This window comes from Tetrahymena thermophila (genome assembly GCF_000189635.1).
Source record: "Tetrahymena thermophila SB210 genomic scaffold scf_8253900, whole genome shotgun sequence".
In the NCBI taxonomy this organism is placed as follows: Eukaryota; Ciliophora; class Oligohymenophorea; order Hymenostomatida; family Tetrahymenidae; genus Tetrahymena; species Tetrahymena thermophila.
Genome location: NW_002475968.1, coordinates 118,330 through 140,193, shown reverse-complemented (window position 1 = coordinate 140,193; position 21,864 = coordinate 118,330). Strand labels below are relative to the sequence as shown.

General features: G+C 22.2%; 5 protein-coding genes across 5 annotated transcripts; all 5 read right to left on the bottom strand. All coding sequences in view use genetic code 6, as the record gives it.

Moving 5' to 3' along the window:
* Positions 1–94: 94 nt before the first annotated feature.
* On the bottom strand, positions 95–4,925 carry TTHERM_00977710 (cyclic nucleotide-binding domain protein; the record flags this gene model as incomplete). Its single annotated transcript, XM_001027210.2, has 5 exons — positions 95–1,880; positions 1,941–2,696; positions 2,841–3,012; positions 3,181–3,327; positions 3,401–4,925. 5 exons carry the CDS (start codon positions 4,923–4,925, stop codon positions 95–97), a joined length of 4,386 nt encoding a protein of 1,461 aa, XP_001027210.2.
* A 308-nt stretch (positions 4,926–5,233) lies between these two features.
* TTHERM_000977709 (transmembrane protein, putative) lies at positions 5,234–5,899 on the bottom strand (the record flags this gene model as incomplete). The annotated part of the gene is made up of 2 exons (XM_012800867.1): positions 5,234–5,753; positions 5,817–5,899. 2 exons carry the CDS (start codon positions 5,897–5,899, stop codon positions 5,234–5,236), a joined length of 603 nt encoding a protein of 200 aa, XP_012656321.1.
* Positions 5,900–6,771: 872 nt separating this feature from the next.
* On the bottom strand, positions 6,772–11,654 carry TTHERM_00977683 (cyclic nucleotide-binding domain protein; the record flags this gene model as incomplete). The annotated part of the gene is made up of 5 exons (XM_001471438.2): positions 6,772–8,581; positions 8,640–9,395; positions 9,570–9,741; positions 9,904–10,050; positions 10,124–11,654. The coding sequence occupies 5 exons, from the start codon at positions 11,652–11,654 to the stop codon at positions 6,772–6,774; spliced, it is 4,416 nt and encodes a 1,471-aa protein (XP_001471488.2).
* A 1,296-nt stretch (positions 11,655–12,950) lies between these two features.
* On the bottom strand, positions 12,951–17,809 carry TTHERM_00977681 (cyclic nucleotide-binding domain protein; the record flags this gene model as incomplete). Its single annotated transcript, XM_001471437.2, has 5 exons — positions 12,951–14,712; positions 14,773–15,528; positions 15,768–15,939; positions 16,074–16,220; positions 16,288–17,809. The coding sequence occupies 5 exons, from the start codon at positions 17,807–17,809 to the stop codon at positions 12,951–12,953; spliced, it is 4,359 nt and encodes a 1,452-aa protein (XP_001471487.2).
* Positions 17,810–18,821: 1,012 nt separating this feature from the next.
* On the bottom strand, positions 18,822–19,283 carry TTHERM_00977680 (transmembrane protein, putative; the record flags this gene model as incomplete). Its single annotated transcript, XM_001027207.1, has 1 exon — positions 18,822–19,283. The coding sequence occupies one exon, from the start codon at positions 19,281–19,283 to the stop codon at positions 18,822–18,824; it is 462 nt and encodes a 153-aa protein (XP_001027207.1).
* Positions 19,284–21,864: the final 2,581 nt, after the last annotated feature.

Genomic DNA, 21,864 nt, shown 5'->3' with positions numbered 1-21,864 from the left:
TTTGGCTATTCTAGCTAGAATTAGTAAAATTGTTATTTTTTTATGAAATAAATAAAAAACTGAAATTTAAAGAAATTGATATGATTATAATTTATCAAAAATATAGAGTTAAATCATGCTTATTCTTTGGAAATTACTATCCTCTTCTCTTACTAACTCCATATGAAAGATACGTAGGCCTATAGTCATCAATATTAAATTCTTATTGCAAAAATTTCAAATTATCAGGTATGAATGAGCCATTTGTATAAAAGCGTGAGAATAAAATATTCTAGCGACGTGGTTTGTTTATTTATTTCTGCTTTTTCATTTTTCTTTGTTCCAACTGCATTATTTTCAGTTTATTTAGAACGCTTTCTATATTATTATGAGGGAAAAATTTTTTAAAGTTGTGCATCTTTTCAAACGTATCCATAGGATTATTACTATTTATTTAAGTCATCTCTCTAAAGCTCATTCCAGAAGTTAATTAAAGTAAGAGCGGTAACTAAGGATTCAACAGTAATTTAGAGAGTCTTTCTACAATTTGTAAGTCATTATTTTCACGTGTCATTTAGCTATTTTAAGCTGAAAATAATTATGATTAAATTTTATTATTATTAGTATTAGCATCATTGCAATTTATACCACTCAATGCATTAATGATAGATGTTTTTCCATTTGATTAAGATTATCTTATTTAAGCTAAATTTTTGTAGCTAGCTCTAGGCTCTTCTTCTATGACTTCTTTTATTGAAAGCATGGAATTTTTTTTATTACTCAAAGTGATATTCTGTTATTATATGCTACTTTTATTTTTTTCTAAATCGCCTTCAGTTTTTTTCTAGAATTTAAACGATTACTCTGTTGGCAAAATATTATAAGAGGAATGAGTTTAAATAAGATTATTAACTAAAATTCCTTATAGTAAGATTTAATCAATCGAGTTTCTGTAATTAGGTAGCTCTTAGTTATTTTTTTATATTTGATTTTGGTTATTGCTTATCTGGTTTAGAAGTATGCTAACTCTCTTATTTGGTTAGCTAATATTATATTCTAAGCTTTTCATACTTGAGTTCAACTACTATTGTAATTCATCTTGAATCCTAAATGAGCTTCTCTTGAATTGTAAAGGCTAACCTTAAAAGCTCTGCCTTTTTATATGCTATTTTGAATAATCTATTTGTTGCTTAATATCATTATTTATTTGATTTAACTCTTACTATTTTTGACTTTACTTTTTTTTGATCACTAATTAATCATTCATTAATTATTCCTCTTCTTCTTCCATTTTACAAATTTAGGGATAATCCTATGTATTCTGTTAAACTAATTCTGAATCTGTTTTTGTTTATGTTTATGATTTTGAATGATACAATTCGGAGTTAATAAAATTATTGTTTGATTCTATGTTTGAGTGAGTTTTAATTTATTCAATATCATCTAAAGATTTTTATCTGTTTGCCAGATTAAAACTTTTAATGTAGCTCTTTTTTGAGTCTAGATTTTCATTTATAAAATTTGAAATAACTCTGTGGCTATTAGATTATATTTCTGCATTAAGTAAAGAGTTTATGTCTTCGCAAAGTAAATTGCTATCCAAATATTTTTTAGAAACTTCTTTTTTTTTTGAAGCCTTCTTTTTTTGCAATGAACTTTTTACTTAGTTATTTAATGATGAATTTCTTGAAAAATTATCAGCATTTGTTTATGAATTTGTACTTGAAACTAATTCATCACGATCTTCAAATTCATCATCATCGTCTTAATCTTCTGAATTATAATAAGATGACCCTGAATATTTATCGTCAGAATTGAACATAATTTAAATTTCACTATTCAGGTCTTACAAATTTTATTTAAGAATCTTGCTCAGACTTTGATTCTTCTAAATTAAATTACTAAATTAAATTTTTTAAAAATTGATGAATTAAATTTCTTTGCTTTAGAATAAAAATTACAAAGGCTTATAACTGCTTTTGTCTGTGGGACGTTCAACAAAGCATCTATTCTGGAACAAAGAGTAAATATCCTTTAATATTATAAATTGTTTATCGAATGTTTGATGAGTTTTAGGACACTAACTTGAAATATGTCCAACCTGTCTGCAGTTATAACAATCTACATGAAGCAAAGGTAATTCTCCTTAAAAAATAATTTACTCTTACATCATTTTAAATCTTTCATAATCTTCATTATTTTCTTTAATTATTTCAATAAAGTCTTCCCTCGAAATTTTGTAAAGAGTAGACAAATTAATACTTCTAGCAGAAGCTTTCCTGGAGAGCCCTGAAAAAAAAGAAATTTCTCCAAATAGACTCTCATCTGTAAGAGTTTTAATCACATTGGGTTTTTCTAATTTTTATACCGAATGTTAGTAAATCTCAATCACACCACTTTAAATAAAATAAATTGCCATATCATCATTTTATTCTTCTTTAAAAATAATCTCATTGGGGTTTATTAAAACTTCTGTCATTTTAAAAACTATTTTATCCAAAGTTTGCTTAGAAAAATTTGAACTAAATATATTATATTTGTTTAAAATTTTAGAATTTATTTCAACAGTAATCTCCTCTCTTAGTTTATTAGAAAGAATTGATATAATTTAATCTTCAGCTTATTTATCTCTATCTTTCTACTCTTAAGCTAAGAATGATAAATAATGTCTGATTCTGCTTTTAAGAGAAATATTAACATTTTTTCTGTTAAGATACCTTTACAAATTATTTAAAAATAAAAAAATATTATAATAGTTATTCTTCCAGTTGATCTATTTATTTTTCTAAATTAAGAGAGTTTATTAAGATTATCAGTCAATTATAATAAAAAAAAATTTTTTTAGGTTTTTAAATAAATACCTCTGCATAATAGTTATTTTATCATTAAGCTATTTTGAAGATTTTTCAATTTCTTATAAGATGAATCCTATATTGTTGATTGAATAAGCAAAAACGCAACTGAATAAAAGCATAATTATTGAAATATATAAAGCTTCTGCGTAATTTGTAGCTGATATGTCTCCATAACCAACTTTATTTTTTAAAATAATATCAAATTTTTTTTTAAGTATGTTTTCAATTTTCTTGTTAAAACAAACAGCTTTTATAAAATTTCTAAAATAAATTTGACTTTTGCAAAATTAATTAATAAATAAATTAATAAATAAATAAATAAATAAATTTAATTTTTAATAAAAACCTGTTGTCATAGTAGTTATTGACCAGTAAATAGAATATACATATTTTTAGTAATAAACTTCTTCAGAGATATTTAGTTTATCTAACCAATTAGGCTAACTTCCATTCACTACTTCTTACAAGCCAAGAAAATACCAACCGATTGCAGCTGTAAATATAATAAAAAATATTATTATATTTGAAAATAATATGAACTCTGTTTATTTAATTTTATATTTTACCAATATGCGCTACAGTAACAACGCTTAATAACTAGTTAATTAATTTTATAACATGCTTCTCACTTTCTTTTAAAGTAAAAACATAGTCAAATCTCTTTTTTTTAGAGGAGATTCCATTCGTTTTAAAAAATATAAGCATATTAAAGCAGTATGTTAGCAAATCATGGTTTGGATTATATACTATGTAATTGCTTCTCTTAATAACTTTGGTTCCTAAAACCATAAGACTTACAAAATCAGTGAAAAAAACAGTAGAAAAAATATACTATTTAGCTATTTATTGTCTTTTGAATATAACTAAATCTTTGTCAAAAAAGGCAGTGTTAAAATTGACTAAAGCATCAATAATAAAAATAAAAAATGTGCAAAAATAAAATTCTTTTATAAACTCAGTATCAGGATTTTCTTAGTCAAAAAACATCAAAATAGAATAAAAGTAGAGAAAAATATAAGTAAATAAAACTAGAACGATATCCCACACAACTCTCAAAGTATCAGTAGGCATAAAAATAGGTATTTTTTTGCTTAATTTAAATATAAAGTTGAAGTATTTTATTAAAGCATTACTATTCTTCTTCATTTTATTCTATGTATAAAAATTGCTTAAATCATTGATTGACATATAATCGCTATCAGTAAGATCATCAATTTTGCGGTTAAGATATCTAAGCCTAAGTAGCATTATAAAATTTCTGACATGCTGTCTTACTCTCATAATTCTATTCATTGATGTGTTTAAAAGTCTATTTATAATATCTGCTGCCTTCTAAAAGTTCTACTAGTACTTCTTTTCTTTGTAATTTTATATTTTCTTCAAATTAAAATTATTTTTAGCAACTAGGGTTACTTTTCTATTCAATTCATTCATATTATTTTCATAAATTATATCATCTGGTATCCACCCACCGCATTTAGAGGGTAATCTTGAACTTATGTCTAATTTGCTATTGACTTTTTCCTATTAAGGATTTTTTAAATCATTTCTGCTTTTTAAATCTCTAATTGAGGGCTAACATTTGTCTATGCTTAGACTTTTACCTTCTTATATACCTTTTTTAATTGATAAATTGCTCTTCATTGAAACTACAGCTTATTATTGCTCATGTTTTTTAATATTTTTGAGAGTACCTCTTTCTTAATTATTACAGCTTTAAAATAAATCATGTCTTGAATATACCATAGGTTGTTACTCAGTTATATTAGTTTCATATTTTCCTTTAATTGAGCGGTTAGTATGTTTTATATTACCTTCTGTATTCTGCTATAGACTATCCATAATTGAATTGTTATTATTTATAACATAGAAACTATTATTCGCAACAGACTAGTCTCCATTAAGTCCTAGTTCTATTTCAGTACCTTTTATCTCAAATAAATGCCTCTAGCACTTTCTACTTAAATAACTATCATAAGGTATTTACTATTCATCAGCTATAATTCCCTGAGATTAATTTTATATTGAAAATAATGACTTTTGAGTAGGCTACTTATTTTATTTGTAGTATTCCAACTAAGGCATACTCATTTTACCTAGCTATAAATCAACACTTTGTTTTATTAATTATTAAGTATATTAATTAAAAGTAAACTTAAATGCTTATATTCAAAAAACATTCATTTGATAGAAAAGGCAATTTATTTATTGTAATTTAAATTCTTAATAAAAATGAACAAAAGAAAATTTTACTATGTTGATTCGTAAAGTATATAAAAAAAATTTTTTTTTTTCATTAAGATTAATGAAATCAATCAATATTATTCTAAAATTTAACTTTAGTTTATTTATGAGAGTGAAAGCGAAAAGACAGATTATTGATTTATTTTATTAACCATTCATTCATAATAAAAAAATAAACAATCAATTCTATAAAGATGAATAATATAAAAATGATATTTATTTGAATGGATTTTTCCAATTGGAAAAAGTAGATAATGTGTAATATTAGCTAATTTCATCATTTTAATAAAGTATTTTATCAAAATTAAATACTTTAAAACCTTAATTTTCATTTATTTAAGCTTTAATAATAATTTTTTGAATTTTAAAAAAACGAATTACGATTAAATAAATAAATGAATGAAATTACTTTTAAAAATATTTCGTAAGGCTTTATTTATTTAGTGTTGTAAATTTATATTATTTATCAATATTTCTAGAAATTATTTTATAAGTTATTATTTATGATAAACTAAATTAAATTTCAGATTTATTGTGTTAAGCTCTTCTTCACATTTATTATATTAATTCATTTTTCCTACACTATTTCTAAGTCTTAATTAACTAACTATGTTTTTTTACCTGAAATATATATAATAATAATTATGCATGCAGAAGCATTTTTTTTCACTCTACCTATTTTTGAATTAAAAGAAAAATTATTAAATTTATCTTTTCAGTTTTAACAAAAATTAATACTTGTTAAACATATTCTTCTTATGAATTAATTTACAGCCAGTATTAGTTTTGCGATTTTTTTTAATAATTGCCACAACTTTCATTTAACTCAATATTTCATTTGTTTAGAATTATCTACACTAAAGAAATCACTTTATTTTTCTGTATTTATCATAAATTTAATAAATATAAATTTCGTTTTCAACTCTATTTTGGTCCTTTAGTTAGTTAGTATAAGTCTGCTTATATAATGAGAAGTTAGAGTAAAAAATTGTATTGATTATTAATAATAATATAAAAGCAGTAAAAATTTAAAAAAATCCCTCTATTAACCAACTATTTCTGTATAGATTCAAGCTTCTTAACTATCATCAAATATCAAAATAGTAGGGAATTTTCTTGTAATTTAAATATTTTTTCTGAGATGTAAAAAATTAAAAAATTGTAATGAAGAACTATCATTTGACCATATTGTGAATTTAAAATTAAAAACTTACTAAAATCTTATGATAATATGAGTAAGTTTGACAAATTTACATTAAAAGATAATTTAATACCTAACTGAAATTGGATTATATATTTTTATTTATATATGTAGAATCTTGCCTCTAAGTACTTTCACATCTAATAATTGTTAAAAAAAGATGTCATAATAACATTATTTATAGTCTACTGGATGTTTCCACCGGATAGTTCAAAATTTACAACAGGGATAGATTAAAAAATTAATTTTTATAACTATCATTATCAGCTATAGTTTAAAAAAACAATAGAAATCAGTAAGTAACCTGTATTAATTAACAAATACCCCCACCAGAAAAGGTTTATAAAGTTTATCAGAAATCCATGTAATAAATAAATAAAATACTTACTTACGTATGTAACTGCATTTATAAATTTGCATGAATATAAAACCTGGAAGTTCTTTAAATAAATAATAAACTTAATAAATAATAATGATTAATAATTAAAATATTCAAAAATATAAAGTTAAGTTATGCTTATTGCATGGGAATTGTTATCCTCTTCTCTTGCTAACACCATAAGAAAGGTAAGTTGGTCTGTAATCATCGATGTTAAATTCTTGTTGTAATAATTTTAAATTATCATGTACTTAAGAACCACAATTGGAATAGTAACGGAAGAATAATATATTTTAGCGGCGAGGCTTATTTATTTGCTTCTGCTTTTTTTATTTTTTTAATTCTAACTACAACAATTTAAGTTTATTCAAAACATTTTCAATGTTGTTGTGAGGGAAAAATTTTTTAAAGTTATGCATCTTGTCAAACATATCCATAGCGTTATTACTGTTTATTGAATTCATTTCTCTAAAACTCATTCCTACAGACGTGAGTTTGAGTAATAGAGGAAGCTATGGATTCAATAATAGCTTAGAAAGTCTATCCACTATTTATAATTAATTACCATTTGTAATTTAGCTATTTTAAGCTTATAACAATTTGCTATTATTATTTTTATTATTTAAATCATTAGTATTACCATCAATATTATTTATGTTACTCAAAGCATTAAGAATAGAGCTTTTCCCAATTGATTATTTCGTTTTTATTTAAGATAAATTTTTATGGCTAACAGCTGCTTAATCTTCAATGAATTCTTTTGTAATGTTTATTGAGCTTTTGTTGTTGTTTAGACTGAAGTTTTATAATAATATGCTATTTTTCTTTTTTTCTAAATCACCATCTGCTTTTTTCAAATACTTAAATGATTGTTCTATTGGTAAAATATTTTAGGAGGAATGAGATTGAATCAAATTGTTAACTAAAATTCCTTATAGTAAAATTTAATCAATAGAGTTTCTGTAATTAGTTTATTCTGTACAATTTTTTAGAATTTAATTATGGTTATTACTTATCTGATTCAGGAGTGTACTTACTCTTTTATTTGACTAATTAATATTAAATTCTTAGCCTTTTAAATTTTAGTTTATGTTTAATTGAAGCTCATCTTAAACCTTTTATGAAGGCATTTTCAATTGCTAAGATTACAAAGTTGAACCTGACGTACTTGAAAATCTAGCTTGCTATTTTGGATATTCTGTTTGAAGTTTAATATCAGTGTTTGTATTATTAATTTGCTCTTGCTATTTTTAACTTTTTCTTTTTTTAAATATTTATGAAATGTTGCTTTATTCCTAATCTCCATCAACTTCATTTTTATTTGTTTAGGAATAAGCTTTAATATTCTATTGAAATTGCTCCGAATCAGCTTTTATTTAAATCTATGATTTAGAATGCTATATGTCAGAGTTGTTAAAATTATTATTTTATTCTAAATTTTAGCTACTTTTTATTTTTTCAAAGTCATCTAATGATTTTTATCTGTTTGAGAGATTAAAACTTTTAACATAGCTTTTTTTTATTTCTAAATTATCATTTATATTATTTGAAATAACTTTTTAGCTATTACAATATTAATCTGAGTTAAGAATTGAGCTTATATTTTCACAAATTTGATTATTATCCAAATATTTTTTTGACACTTCTTTTTTTTTCATAGTTTTCTTTTTTTGCAATGCATTATTTTTTATGTTATTTAAAGATGACTTATTTGAAAAGTTATCAATATTTGTCTACGAGTTTGAGCTCGTAGCATATTCATCACACTAGCCATACTCATCGTCTTCTAAATCTTCTGAGTTATAATAAGAAGATCCTGTATATCTATTGCAAGAATCGAACATAATTTCAATTGAAATGTTGTCATCTTATAAATTTTATTTAAGAATCTTGCATACATTTTGATTGTCCTAAATCAAATTTCTTTATTTAATTATTTTTTTAATTTTAAATGAGAATTATTGAGAAAAAAAAAAATTACAGTGGCTTTAAATTATTTTTATATCTGGTGCGATCAAAGAAGATTCTTTGTTGAAATGATGAGTAGATTTCTCTTAGAATTATGAATTACTTATCAAAAATTTGATGAGTTTTAGGACATGAGCTTGAAATATGCCCTATTTTTTTACAATTATAGCATTCTACATGAAGTAAAGGCAGCTCTCCTTAGAAAACAATCTATTCCTATATCATTTTAAATCTTTCATAATCTTCATTATTTTCTTGAATTATATAGATAAAATCTTCTCTGGATATTTTGTAGAGAGTAGAAAGATTAATACTTCTAGCTGAAGCTTTTCTAGATAACCCTGAGAAGAACGAGATCTCTCCAAATAGACTCTCATCTGTTAGAGTTTAAATCACAGTTACTTTATCTTATTTCTATACTGATTGTTAATAGACTTCAATGACTCCACTTTAGATAAAATATATAGACATGTCATCATTCTGCTCTTCTCTGAAAATAATCTCGTTGGGATTTATTAAAACTTCTGTCATTTTAAATACTAATTTATCCAAAGTTTGCTTAGAAAAATTTGAGCTAAAGATGTTAAATTTATTTAAAATTTTAGAATTTATTTCAACTGTTATTTCCTCTCTCAATTTATTTGATAAAATTGAAATAATTTCATCTTCAGCCTGCTTATCTCTATCTCTCTATTCCTAAGCTAAAAACGATAAGTAATGTCTTATTCTACTCTTCAAAGAAATATTAACTTTTTTTCTGTTTAGATACCTTAATTTATTTGATAAAAAGTGTAATTTAATATTAATAAAACAAATTTAAACTTATAAACAAATAAATATTTATTTTTCTTTTATTTATTTCTTATTTGCTTTAAGATTGAATGGTAAATAGAATTTAAAACATCAAATTTATTTATTTATTTTATATTATTTAATTTAGTACCTCTGCATAGTAGTTATTTTATCATTAAGCTATTTTGATGATTTTTCTATTTCTTATAAGATGAATCCTATGTTGTTGATTGAATAAGCAAAGACGCAACTAAACAAAAGCATAACTATAGAAATATATAAAGCTTCACCATAATTTGTTGCTGAAATGTCCCCATATCCAACTTTATTAAAAAAAAATCAATTTAAACTTAATTTATTAGTTTATTTTTTAAAAAAAATGTTTTTTTCAATTGATTTATTTTTAAAAGATTTTAAAGAATAGATTTTTAATTTGGCTTTTTAAAAATAATCAATAAATAAATAATTAATTAGTAAATAAAAACCTGTTGTCATAGTAGTTATTGACCAGTAAATAGAATATATATATTTTTGGTAATATACACCTTCAGAAATATTTAATTTAACTAACCAGTTCGTTTAGTTATCATTCACAACTTATAATATGCCAAGAAAATACCAACCAATTGCTGCTATATAGATAATAAAAAATTAATATAATGAGCAACTTAAATAATAAATATCTAAATTAAATCTAGCTCTTACCTAAATGTGCCACAGTGATAACACTAAATAATTAATTAATTAATTTTATTACATGCTTTTCACTTTCTTTTAGTGTAAAAACATAGTCAAATCCTTTTTTTTTTGAGGAAATTCCGTTTACTTTAAAAAATATTAGCATGTTAAAGCAGTATGTTAATAAATTGTGATTTGGATTATAAACTATGAAATTGCTTCTCTTAATTACTTTGATTCCTAATACAATAAGGCTAACGAAATCAGTGAAAAAAACAGTGGAAAAAATATACTATTTCGCTATTTATCTTCTATTAATTATTATTAAATCTTTGTTAAAAAAGGCAGTGTTGAAATTGACCAAAACATCAATTAAAAAAATAAAAAATGTGCAGAAATAAAACTCCTTTATGAATTCAGTATCAGGGTTGTCTTAGTTAAAAAACATAAGAATTGAGTAAAAATATAGGAAAATGTAAGTGAATAAAACTAATATGACATCCCAAACAACTCGTAAAGTGTCAGTTGGCATAAAAATAGGCAATTTTTAGCTTAACTTAATTACAAAGTTGAAGTGTTTCATAAAAGCTTTACTATTCCTCTTCTTTTTATGTGATTTATAAAAATTGCTTAAATCATTAATTGATGCGTAATCCCTATCAGTAAGATCATCAATTTTGCGGTTAAGATATCTAAGCTTAAGTAGCATAATAAAATTTCTGACATGCTGTCTTACTCTCATAATTCTATTCATCGATGTATTTAAAAGTCTATTTACAATTTCTGCTGCCTTCTAAAAGTTCTACTAGTATTTCTTTTCTTTGTGATTTTATATTTTGCTATCACTAAAGTTATTTTTAGCAACAAGAGTCACTTTTTTATTCAATTAATGGATGTTATTTTCAAATATAATATCTTCTGGTATCCATCCACAGCATTTTGATGGTATCTTCGAACTTTCATCTAATCGACTGTCACCCTTAATAAACTATTTATCTAAATTACAATCACTTATCTTTTTCTATTCTCTAATTGAGGCCTAAGATTTATCAATACTCAGTGTTTAGACTTATTGTATGCCATTTTTAAAGGATTATTTACTATTTTTAGAAACTTATGCAGTTTATTACACATTTTCATCTGTGTTAATAAATTTTTTTTATTCTTATTCATTCATTATGCTTGAAACTTAATCATTTTTTGGATTCTTAATTATGGGATGTTGCTCAAATATTTATGTTTCGTATCTTTCTTTATTAGAACGATTGGTTTATTTAATGTTACTCTCTGTATTCTGCTATAAATTATCAAAAACTGTATTGTTATTTTAAATAAACAAACTATTATTAGATAAGGAATAGTCTCCATTGAGTCCTAGTTCTAATTAAACGCACTTAGTCTCAAACAAATGTCTCTAACATTTTCTACTTAAATAACTTTCCTAAGGTGCTTACTACTCATCAGCTATAATGTTAATAGATTAATTTTATATAGAGCATTATGACTTTTGCATAGAATATATATATTATTTTTAATATTCAAGAGAAGGCACACTCATTTTTCTACCTATGAATAAATTGTTAATTTATTTATTTTTTTATTTAATTTTGATTATGCTATAATTTCAATTAATAATAAAGAAGCAGTTTTGATTAAACACTTTTTTTTATATATTAAAAGTTTCTCAAAGGAGTTTACTTATTTTTTGAAGCATCAATTATGAATAGCAATAGAATTCAGTTCTTATAAAGAATTACATAAAAAATATCATTATTCATATTCATTAATTCAAAATTATATAAAAAAATGCTGAAATAGTAAAAGCAACCATTTAAACATTATTTAAGTTTTAATGAATTATTAGTAATTTACATTAACAAAAATATAATTCCTAAATAAATTACATTTGTTTAACTGCCTATATTTTTGAGTATAGGAACAATTAGAGCTCATAAAAAGCTGAATAAAAATTCAAAAAATATATTTTACTAAAATTGACAAGTTGTTGATAGTAACCAAACAATTACTATGAAGCAGATATTATTTTTTTTTTTTAAATACTTATGTTTCCTATAAATAAATAAATAAATAAATAATAAATTTAGTTTTAAGGTTCTGTGGAAATCTTATAAGTAGATGATGTATTTTCTTTAATTTACTTACCTTATTAGATATATGATGTAGTTAGCGTTAAAGAAACAAAATCAAAAATTACAAATACTAAATTACTTATTTATTAACCTAATTAATTCAAATTTTTATCTCAATCTTTTTATGTTATGTTTTCACCTCAAATATAACTTCTCCTGCTTTGATTTAAATAACAGCTAAGGCACCACTTATTTTTCTTCATTAAAAAAAAGAAAAGAAATATGTATAGACTTGCTTCATTAAAAACTATTTTATAGAACATTTATTTATCCATTAATTAATCTCTAATTTTTAGATTCTCAAAAAACTAAAATCTCTTAATAATTAGTGATTAAAATATTTCAAAGTAATAAATTTATTTTTTTAATTAATTAATTAATTACTAATTATAAAATAAATTTCATACTATTTCTAAATATAAAATAATTGTAAATTTAGTTAATAAACTTGAATTTTGATAAAAATATATTTTTGTTAATATTTATTTAAGAAATTAATATAGATAAACCTTTAAAAAAGTTATTATTTTGTATTTTTTATCAGATATAAATAATATATTTGTGGACATATGCTTTTTTAAATTGAAATTAATTATTACCAATTACTTTAACAAATATTATTTTTACTAAAGTTTGAAAACTAAAATAAAAATCTAAATAAGTTAACTAATATAAAATGTATTAGTTAATTAATTAATTAATATTCAAGAAAATAAAGCTGATTAATTGTGATTAAATTTAGGAAACTGTAGTCCTCTTCTTTTGCTAACTCCATATGAAAGATAGGTTGGCCTATAATTATCTAAATTAAAATCTTATTATAATAATTTAATTTTTTCAGATGTCATTTCTCCATTAGTGTATAAACGTGTAAATAAAATATTTTAGCGACGTGGTTTATTTATTTACCTCTACTTTTTCATTTTTTTTTGCTCTGATTACATTAACTTCAATTTATTTAGAACAATGTCAAGGTTATTATGAGGGAAAAACTTTTTAAAATTATGCATTTTATCAAATACATCCATGCTGTTGCTATTATTTATTTAAGTCATTTCTCTAAAGCTCATTCCAGAAGTATACTAGAATAGTAAAGGTAGTTATGGATTCAGTAGCAACTTTGAAAGTCTCTCTACAATTTATAAATCATTGCTATTTACCATTTAGTTATTTTAAGCTGGCTATTATGTCTAATTTTTATTATTCTCATTCATTTCTTTACTAGTAGCTTTAAAAATAGGATTTTTATGTTATGAAGCTACTTTTGATTAGTGTGCACTTTTGTAACTATTATTTGTTTCCTCTTCAATAGGTTCTTTTATTGAGATCATTGAATTTTTTTTATTTTAATGATGACTTAAGTTTTATAGCAATATGCTGTTTCTTTTTTTATCTATCGAATTTGGTTCTAAATTTTTAGAAGGCTTAAAGGATTGCTCTTGTTACAAATTTAATTAAGATTAAAGTATATTATTAACTAAAATACCTTGCAATAAGATTTAATCTATTGAATTCCTATAATTATGTTATTCTTAGACGTTTTTAGTAATGTAATTTTAATTATTGTTCATTTAAGTTAAAAGGATACTTATCCTTTTGTTTTGTTAATTTAAATTTTACTCTTGATTTTTGAGATTTTGTTATATTTATTGCTATTCATCTTATTATATCTTAAAGGAGCTTCTTTTTATAAATTAATGTTATAAACCTGAACCTGAATAGCTTTACCTTTTTATCTACTGCTTTGAATAATCTAATTACGATTTATTATCTACACTTAATTCAGATGATTTTTACATTTTCATTTTTTTTATTGTTTGTATTTCTTTTATCTATCCTTCATCTTCAATTTTATAATTTTAGGAAGGATCTTAAGAATTTTACTCTAAATCCAATTTTGTTTGCGTGTAAGACTTAATTTAATATAAATCTGAGGTGATAAAGTTATTATTTGATAATTAATGACTTGTGTCTAAATTAGCATAACTTTTTTGTGGTTCGATGTCATCTAAAGATTTATCTTTATTAGAAAAATTAAAACTTTTAATATAGCTTTTTCTCTAATCAGGATTTTCATTTGCTAAGTTTGAAACCATATTATAAGTATTGCTTTAAGCATCTGAATTAAGTAAAGAATTAATATCCTCACCAAGCAAATTGCTATCTAAATATTTTTTAGAAGCTTCTTTTTTTTTACAAGTCTTCTTTTTCATTAGTGGGCTTTTTTTTTAATTATTAAAAGAAGATTTCATTGAAGTATTATCGGCATTTGTTGTAGGAGAATTAGAACTTGAAAGGTCTTCATCACACTCTTCGTATTCATCGTCTTCTTGATCTTCAGAATTATAATAAGAAGATCTTGTATATTGATCATCTGAATCAAACATAAGCTAAATTTAACTGTTCTCATTTTACAAATTTTACTTCAGCAGTTTACTCATATCTTAATTTTTAGAAATCAAATTGCTATTTATAAATTTTTTTTAATTATTATTTTTTTGTAAATATTATTTTAAAGAAATTTACAAAGGCCTGAAATTGTTTTTTTCTAATTTTCGTTCAACATAGCTTCTATACTGAAATATAGAGTATATTTCCTTTAAAACAATAAATTATTTATCTAAAATTTGGTGAGTCTTAGGACATTAACTTGAAATATGCCCTATTTATTAGCAATTGTAACATTCTACATGAAGCAATGGTAGTTCACCTTAAAAAATAATTTATTCCTAGATCATTTTAAATCTTTCATAATCTTCACTATTTTCATGAATGACTTCAATAAAATCTTCTCTTGAAATTTTGTAAAGTGTAGAAAGATTAATACTTCTAGCTGAAGCTTTCCTTGAAAGTCCAGAAAAAAATGAAATCTCCCCAAATAAACTCTCATCTCTTAGTGTTTGAATGACACTTGCTTTTCCTAATTTCTATATTGATTGTTAATAAATTTCAATCACTCCACTTTAAATAAAATAAATAGACATGTCATCATTTTATTCTTCTTTAAAAATAATCTCATTAGGGTTTATTAAAACTTCTGTCATTTTAAAAACTAGTTTATCCAACGTTTATTTTGAAAAATTAGAACTAAATATGTTATATTTGTTTAAAATCTTAGAATTTATTTCAATTGTTATTTCCTCTCTTAACTTATTTGATAAACTCGCTATAATTTAATCCTCTGCTTATTTGTCTCTATCTTTTTATTCTTGAGCTAAAAATGATAAATAGTGTCTTATCCTGCTTTTTAGTGAAACATTAACATTTTTTCTATTAAGATATCTTTAAATTAAAAAATATTTGTCAAATTTAATCCTAAAATATATTTTTAATTTCATTAATTATTTTATAAATTACTTAATACATAAAAAATAAACTTCTGTTCAATTAAAGTTTGTTATTCATACTTTAATGGAGGGAGGGGGGGGGGGGGGTTATGGGAAATTTTCAGAATGTTAAAATTTATGTATTTTAATAAAAATATTGAAGAAAGAAACAAAAATATATTTTTAAAATAATACCTCTGCATAGTAATTATTTTATCATTAAGCTATTTTGAAGATTTTTCAATTTCTTGCAATATAAATCCTATATTATTTATAGAGTATGCAAAAACACAACTGAAAAAAAGCATATTTATTGAAATATACAAAGCTTCTCCATAATTTGATGCTGTTATATCTCCATAGCCAACTTTATTGTTAAATAAAATTGAATATATTAAATATATTTTGACTCTTTATTTGTAATTTTTTTTTGCTTTTAAAATTTGTTTATTGTTAAGAATATTTAAAATTTAATTGACTGTTTAGATAGGTTATAAATACCTGTTGTCATAGTAGTTATTGACCAATAAATAGCATAAATATATTTATGATAATATAAATCTTCTTAGATGTTTAATTTATTTAACCAATTAGGTTAATTCATATTTAAATCTTCTTACACGCCCAGAAAATACCAACCAATTGCAGCTAATATAAATAATTATTTAAAAAAATAAAAATATATTAGAATATTATCTTGTATTTAAATTTTTACCTATATGTGCAACAGTAATAACGCTTAATAGTTAGTTAATCAGTTTTATTACATGTTTCTCACTTTCCTTAAGAGTAAAAACATAGTCAAAGCTCATTTTCTTCATTTACATTCCATTTGCTTTAAAAAATATGAGCATATTAAAACCATATGTTAGCAAATCGTGATTGGGGTTATAGACTATATAATTGCTTTTCTTAATGACTTTGATTCCTAATACCAATAGGCTTATAAGGTCTGTGAAAAAAACTGTTGATAGAATATACTATTTTGCTATTTACCTTCTTTTTATAATCACTAAATCTTTATCAAAAAATGCTGTATTAAATTTGATCAAAGCATCGATAATAAAAATAAAAAATGTGCAAAAGTAAAAATCTTTTATAAATTCAGTATCAGGAGTATCTGAAGCAAAAAACATTAAAATTGAGTAAAAGTAGAGGAAAAAATAAGTAAATAAAACTAAAACAACATCCCAAACAACTCTCAAAGTGTCTGTAGGCATAAAAATAGGTACCTTTTAGCTTAACTTAAATATAAAGTTGAAGTATTTCATAAACTTTTTATTATTCTTTTTTTTTTTATGTGACCTATAAAAATTGCTCAAATCATTAATTGAATTGTAATCATTGTCAGTCAGATCATCAATTTTGCGGTTTATGTACCTAAGCTTTAGAAAAATTATAAAATTTCTGACATGCTATCTAACTCTCATAACTCTATTCATTGATGTATTTAAAAGTCTATTTACAATTTCTGCTGCCTTTTAAAAGTTCTACTAGTACTTCTTTTCTTTATAATTCTAGGTTGCAGCTTTATTAAAGTTATTTTTTACAGCCAGAGTAAGTTTTTTATTCATTTCTTAGATGTTTTTTTCGTATATGATTTCTTCTGGTATCCATCCTACACACTCAGAAGGGGATTTTAAATTTACATCTTATCTTATCAAATCCATTTCGTTCTACTTATCAATCATCAAATCATTTTTCTTTTTTTAATCTTTAATCGTTGTCTAAGATTTCTAAAGTTTCTTAATTGAGCTTTCCTAAATACCCTTTTTAATATCCTTCATATCTTAGACATCGCTTTTAAATATTTTATTAAAAATATTTCCTTCATCTTAATTATTTATGTGATCTTAGCATTTATTAATTGTTTAATTGAGTGCAAGATTTTAATCAGAGATTTATGTTTCTTATCTTTATTTATCAGAGCAATTACTTTACTTAATCTTGGCTTCTTCTGTATTTTAGAATAGATTATCCAATATTGAGTTATTATTATTTAGCATAAATACACTATTGTTAGATATAGTTTGATCTCCATTAAGTCCTAGCTCTACTTCAGTGCATTATATCTCGAATAAATTCTTCTAACACTTTCTGCTTAATTAACTCTCTTGAGGAAGTTGCTGTTCATCAATTACGAAACCAATAGATTATTAGTTTTATAATGAAAACTATGATTTTTGATTTGGATATTTATTTTATTTATAGTAGTATTCCAGGGATGGCATACTCATTTTACCTAATTAATTTTTTATCTAAAATCTACTTTGTGAGTATATTTAATAATAAATCAAAAATAGCCTTTAGCTTCAAATAATATTAAGAGAATTTAATTGTTTTAAGAGTTAATTAAAAAAAAATTTAATGTAAATGAAAATGAATTTATCTAACTATTCAATTAATAATTTACATTTTATATAAATTTGCTTAATTTTAAATAAATCCGTATAGTTAAAGTGAAGTTAAGATTGCTCGTTCCTTATTACTTTAAATTCATGAGCAAAAGTAAATATTGACTCTTTAATTGATTTATTAATTTTTCAATTTTAAGTTAGACAAAGTTAACTCAAATAACTATTGATTCCCTCACTCACTCAAATAATCAATTTTAGATACATAAAATATTAAAATCTAATAGATATTAAATTATTAATTTTTTTGAGATGTAATTTATTTTTTATACTTCAAGAAACAATAAATTATTTTATTTACTTATTTATAACCAAAATTATATCATATTTCTTAAGCATAATTTATTAAATTATGTTATCTGCTTATTTTAATTTGAATAGAAATATAAATAAGCAAAAAAAGTATTGAAATTTATATAATTGATAGTAGTAATATATTTATTTATTTTTAAATCACAAAAATTCAGTTGCAATAATTAATTTCTCTATTTTATTTATTTTAATAAATTATAATATTGTATTCTTTAAATTAGCATAAAATTTTTTTATGAAGAATAGAAAGTTAAAGGTAAAGAAAACTGAATTAATTCAATACCTTTCAAATTAGGTGATTAATAATACTAAGAAAAAAGACATTATTTTTTAATTCATATCTTTTGCCAATTTTATTAAAAATTAAAAAAAAATATATTATAAATTAATTCATTATATATTTTAAAGTTTATTAACTTATTTTAAATCTAAACTACAAAAAAAATATATAAATTACTTTAATATTATGATTATATATTTTATTTTATACTACTAAAGATTCAAGCAACAATTTTCCTTTCTTTCAATTATCAATAGAGTAGGGTGTGTAGGGAGGATAAGCATAAATGTCAAAACCACTGCAAGTAAGGAAGTAAGGAGCATAAAAATACTTAAAGAAACATTTATTGAAATTGGCAATATACCTAACTTCTTCAGTAATATAACAATTGAAGAAGTAATCGTTTTGGTTAATCAAATTGGTGGTTTAAATATTTTGCTATTTATAAACAGAGTAGTCTTTGCAGGCTTAAGGAGCTTAAGGAGAATCAGTTGCAGCCATGAAATGTTTGTATGCATCAAAGAATCCTGAGTCCTGAGAGCAGGGAAAGTAGGGATAGGGATTAGGAAGGCTCTTAGTGCAATTAATATATTATTAGAAGTTAACAGGAACTAAGTTTTCAAGGTTACTCTTTTGTCCTTAGAATAAGTAGACTCCAGCTCCGATCAAAAGTAAGACAGGGAATAAAAATAAAACTTTGTTCATTTTTTTTTTTTGACTTATTATTAATTAATTTTTTTGTTTTTTTTGATAAATAGTTTATAGTATATTGAATTTAGATGAGTAGATATATAGCGAAGTACTTTATAATATTTAGCTTAACTAATATAATTATATAAGATTTATATTAAAAGAAATTCATTAATCTAAAATTAAATTGTATTAATAATACCTGAATTTTACTTTAGATTGCAAATCAAATCAAAAAGCTGAACTCTAAAGAATTGATAAATAATATTATATTAGAAATCTAATAAGACAAATTATACTATTAATACATAAGAAAAATGTTTATTATGTTTGATCAATAATAAAAATAATTATTTATAATTAATTAAAGGTTTTTATAAAAGATTTATTTGTAAACTTTACTCTCATAAAGACTTTATTATTGTTATTATAAATTAATTAAGATAATTGTTTATATTTAAACTATAGTTTTATTAATAATTTAAAATTACATAGATAGAATATAAATGCTTTCAGCCATATATTCTTATCTAAATCTTTATCAAATATCTTTTTGAATTGATAATCTCATTATTACTTTTTAAACAACTCCTCATAAAAATAAAGTTTAAAAAATAGTAAATATTTCTCCCTCCTTAAATGAAAGGATCATACTTTTTTTAAATATAATTTATTTTTATTAAAAGCATAGACAGATAGATAGATATTTAATCAAATAATAAAAATTGTATTTCTATTTGATCAGAAAATTTTTTATTATTTTTAATTAATAAAAGAAATGAATAGTAAGACTTAATTTAAGGTTTTTATAAAAGATTTATTTCAAAACTTTACTCTAACAAAGATTTTATTACTTTTATTGATTAAATTACATTATTAAAATTTAAAATTATATTTTTGTAAAATGGATTTAAATTAGGTTCATAATATTTATTGTCTAAATAAATATAAGAATACGGATCTAAATTTAGCATTTAAACATTTAAGATTACAAAAAAGTAAAAAAATTTTAATTTTATTAGTAATTATTCAAAATAAAACTAAATGATTTTCAAAAGAATATAATTTTTTTATTGCTTGGAAAATTTTCTTAATGTATAAAATATAAGTAGGTCTATAATTATAATTATTCAGTTCTTAAAATAAAATAATTATTAAAGCTTATGCCTTTTTAAATCTAGCATATTTAAAGCTTGCAGAAAAAAATTCGAATCAAATATGCTATGTTTGCTTAAATTTTAACATTTATTTAAGCTGATATCTCCTTTCAAAATTTATTAGATAGAATGGAATAATCAACATTTTCACTATTTATTTATTCTAGAGCTAAAAATAATAAATATGGTCTTTAATATTGATTTTTAGTGAAATATTAACATTTTTTATTTAAATGTCTTTTAATTAAAATTTATTGATTTATTTATTAATATAAAAAATATCAATTATATTTTTAAATTTGGTTAAATAATTTATTAAAGAATTACTTAAAATTTTCAAAATGTGCAAGCATCTATTAAATTAAAATTTTATTTTTAATACTTGAAGGAGGAGGATTTTTGCAGTTTTGCAAACTTTTACAAATCTCAACTAATAAAAGATTGAATTCATGAATTCTTTTTTTTTAAATTAATAGGTTGTTGATTATTAAAATTATAATTTTTATTAACTCTCACTTGATTTCTACGACTGAATAGAAATAATTTGCTAAATAGGTGATTGACGATTTTAGATCATCTATTTGATTTAGTTATTGTTAATAAACATATTCAATGTAAGTTTTTAATTATTCAATATCATTCAGTAAAGTATAAACTATTATTGAATTTTTTTAAACGGCTTTTGATAGAGTACAGGCTTAAATTAGCATCGGCTTAAAAGAAAACTATTACGGTAATAGTAAAATTTTATGAATATAAGAATGAATATTTGTATCTATTTAATTAATAAATTGAAATTTTTTTAATCTGTTTGCTTTTAAATAAATAGATAAAGTTAAAGCTAAGTTAAGATTTCTCTTTCCTTGCAACTTTAAATTTTAGCAAAAGTAAATATTGATCCGTTCCTTCATTTATTTATTAATTCTTCAACTTTAAGTTAATAAAATAAATTTAACTCAAATAACTATTGATTTACTCAATCCATTGTAGATAATGAATAAATAATTGATATTTAATATTCATTTAATTATTAAATATTTGAAATGAAATTTTTTTTTGGGATATTAGAATTTTTTTAAATATTGTAAATCTATACTTCAAAAAAAGCAAAAATATTTTCTTTACCATTTAATCACCAAAATAATATCTTTTCCTTTATATTAGCTTATTATGAATTTCTATCATTAAAATTAGATTATTTATGAGAGCAAGTATGACTATCTTTATTAGTAAACAAAAACTTTCAATTTATCTTTTTTTAATGCCTTTTAATTAATATTCTTTTCTAAAATTTTAAAATTATTATATTCAAAAATATTCTCTCTTCCAATGAATTATAAGTATATTTATTATTTAAAGCATTTTAAAATAAAAACAAATTATTAAATATGTCTCTAAGTTGATAACAGATAGGATAGATTCAGAACTATTTAAAAGTT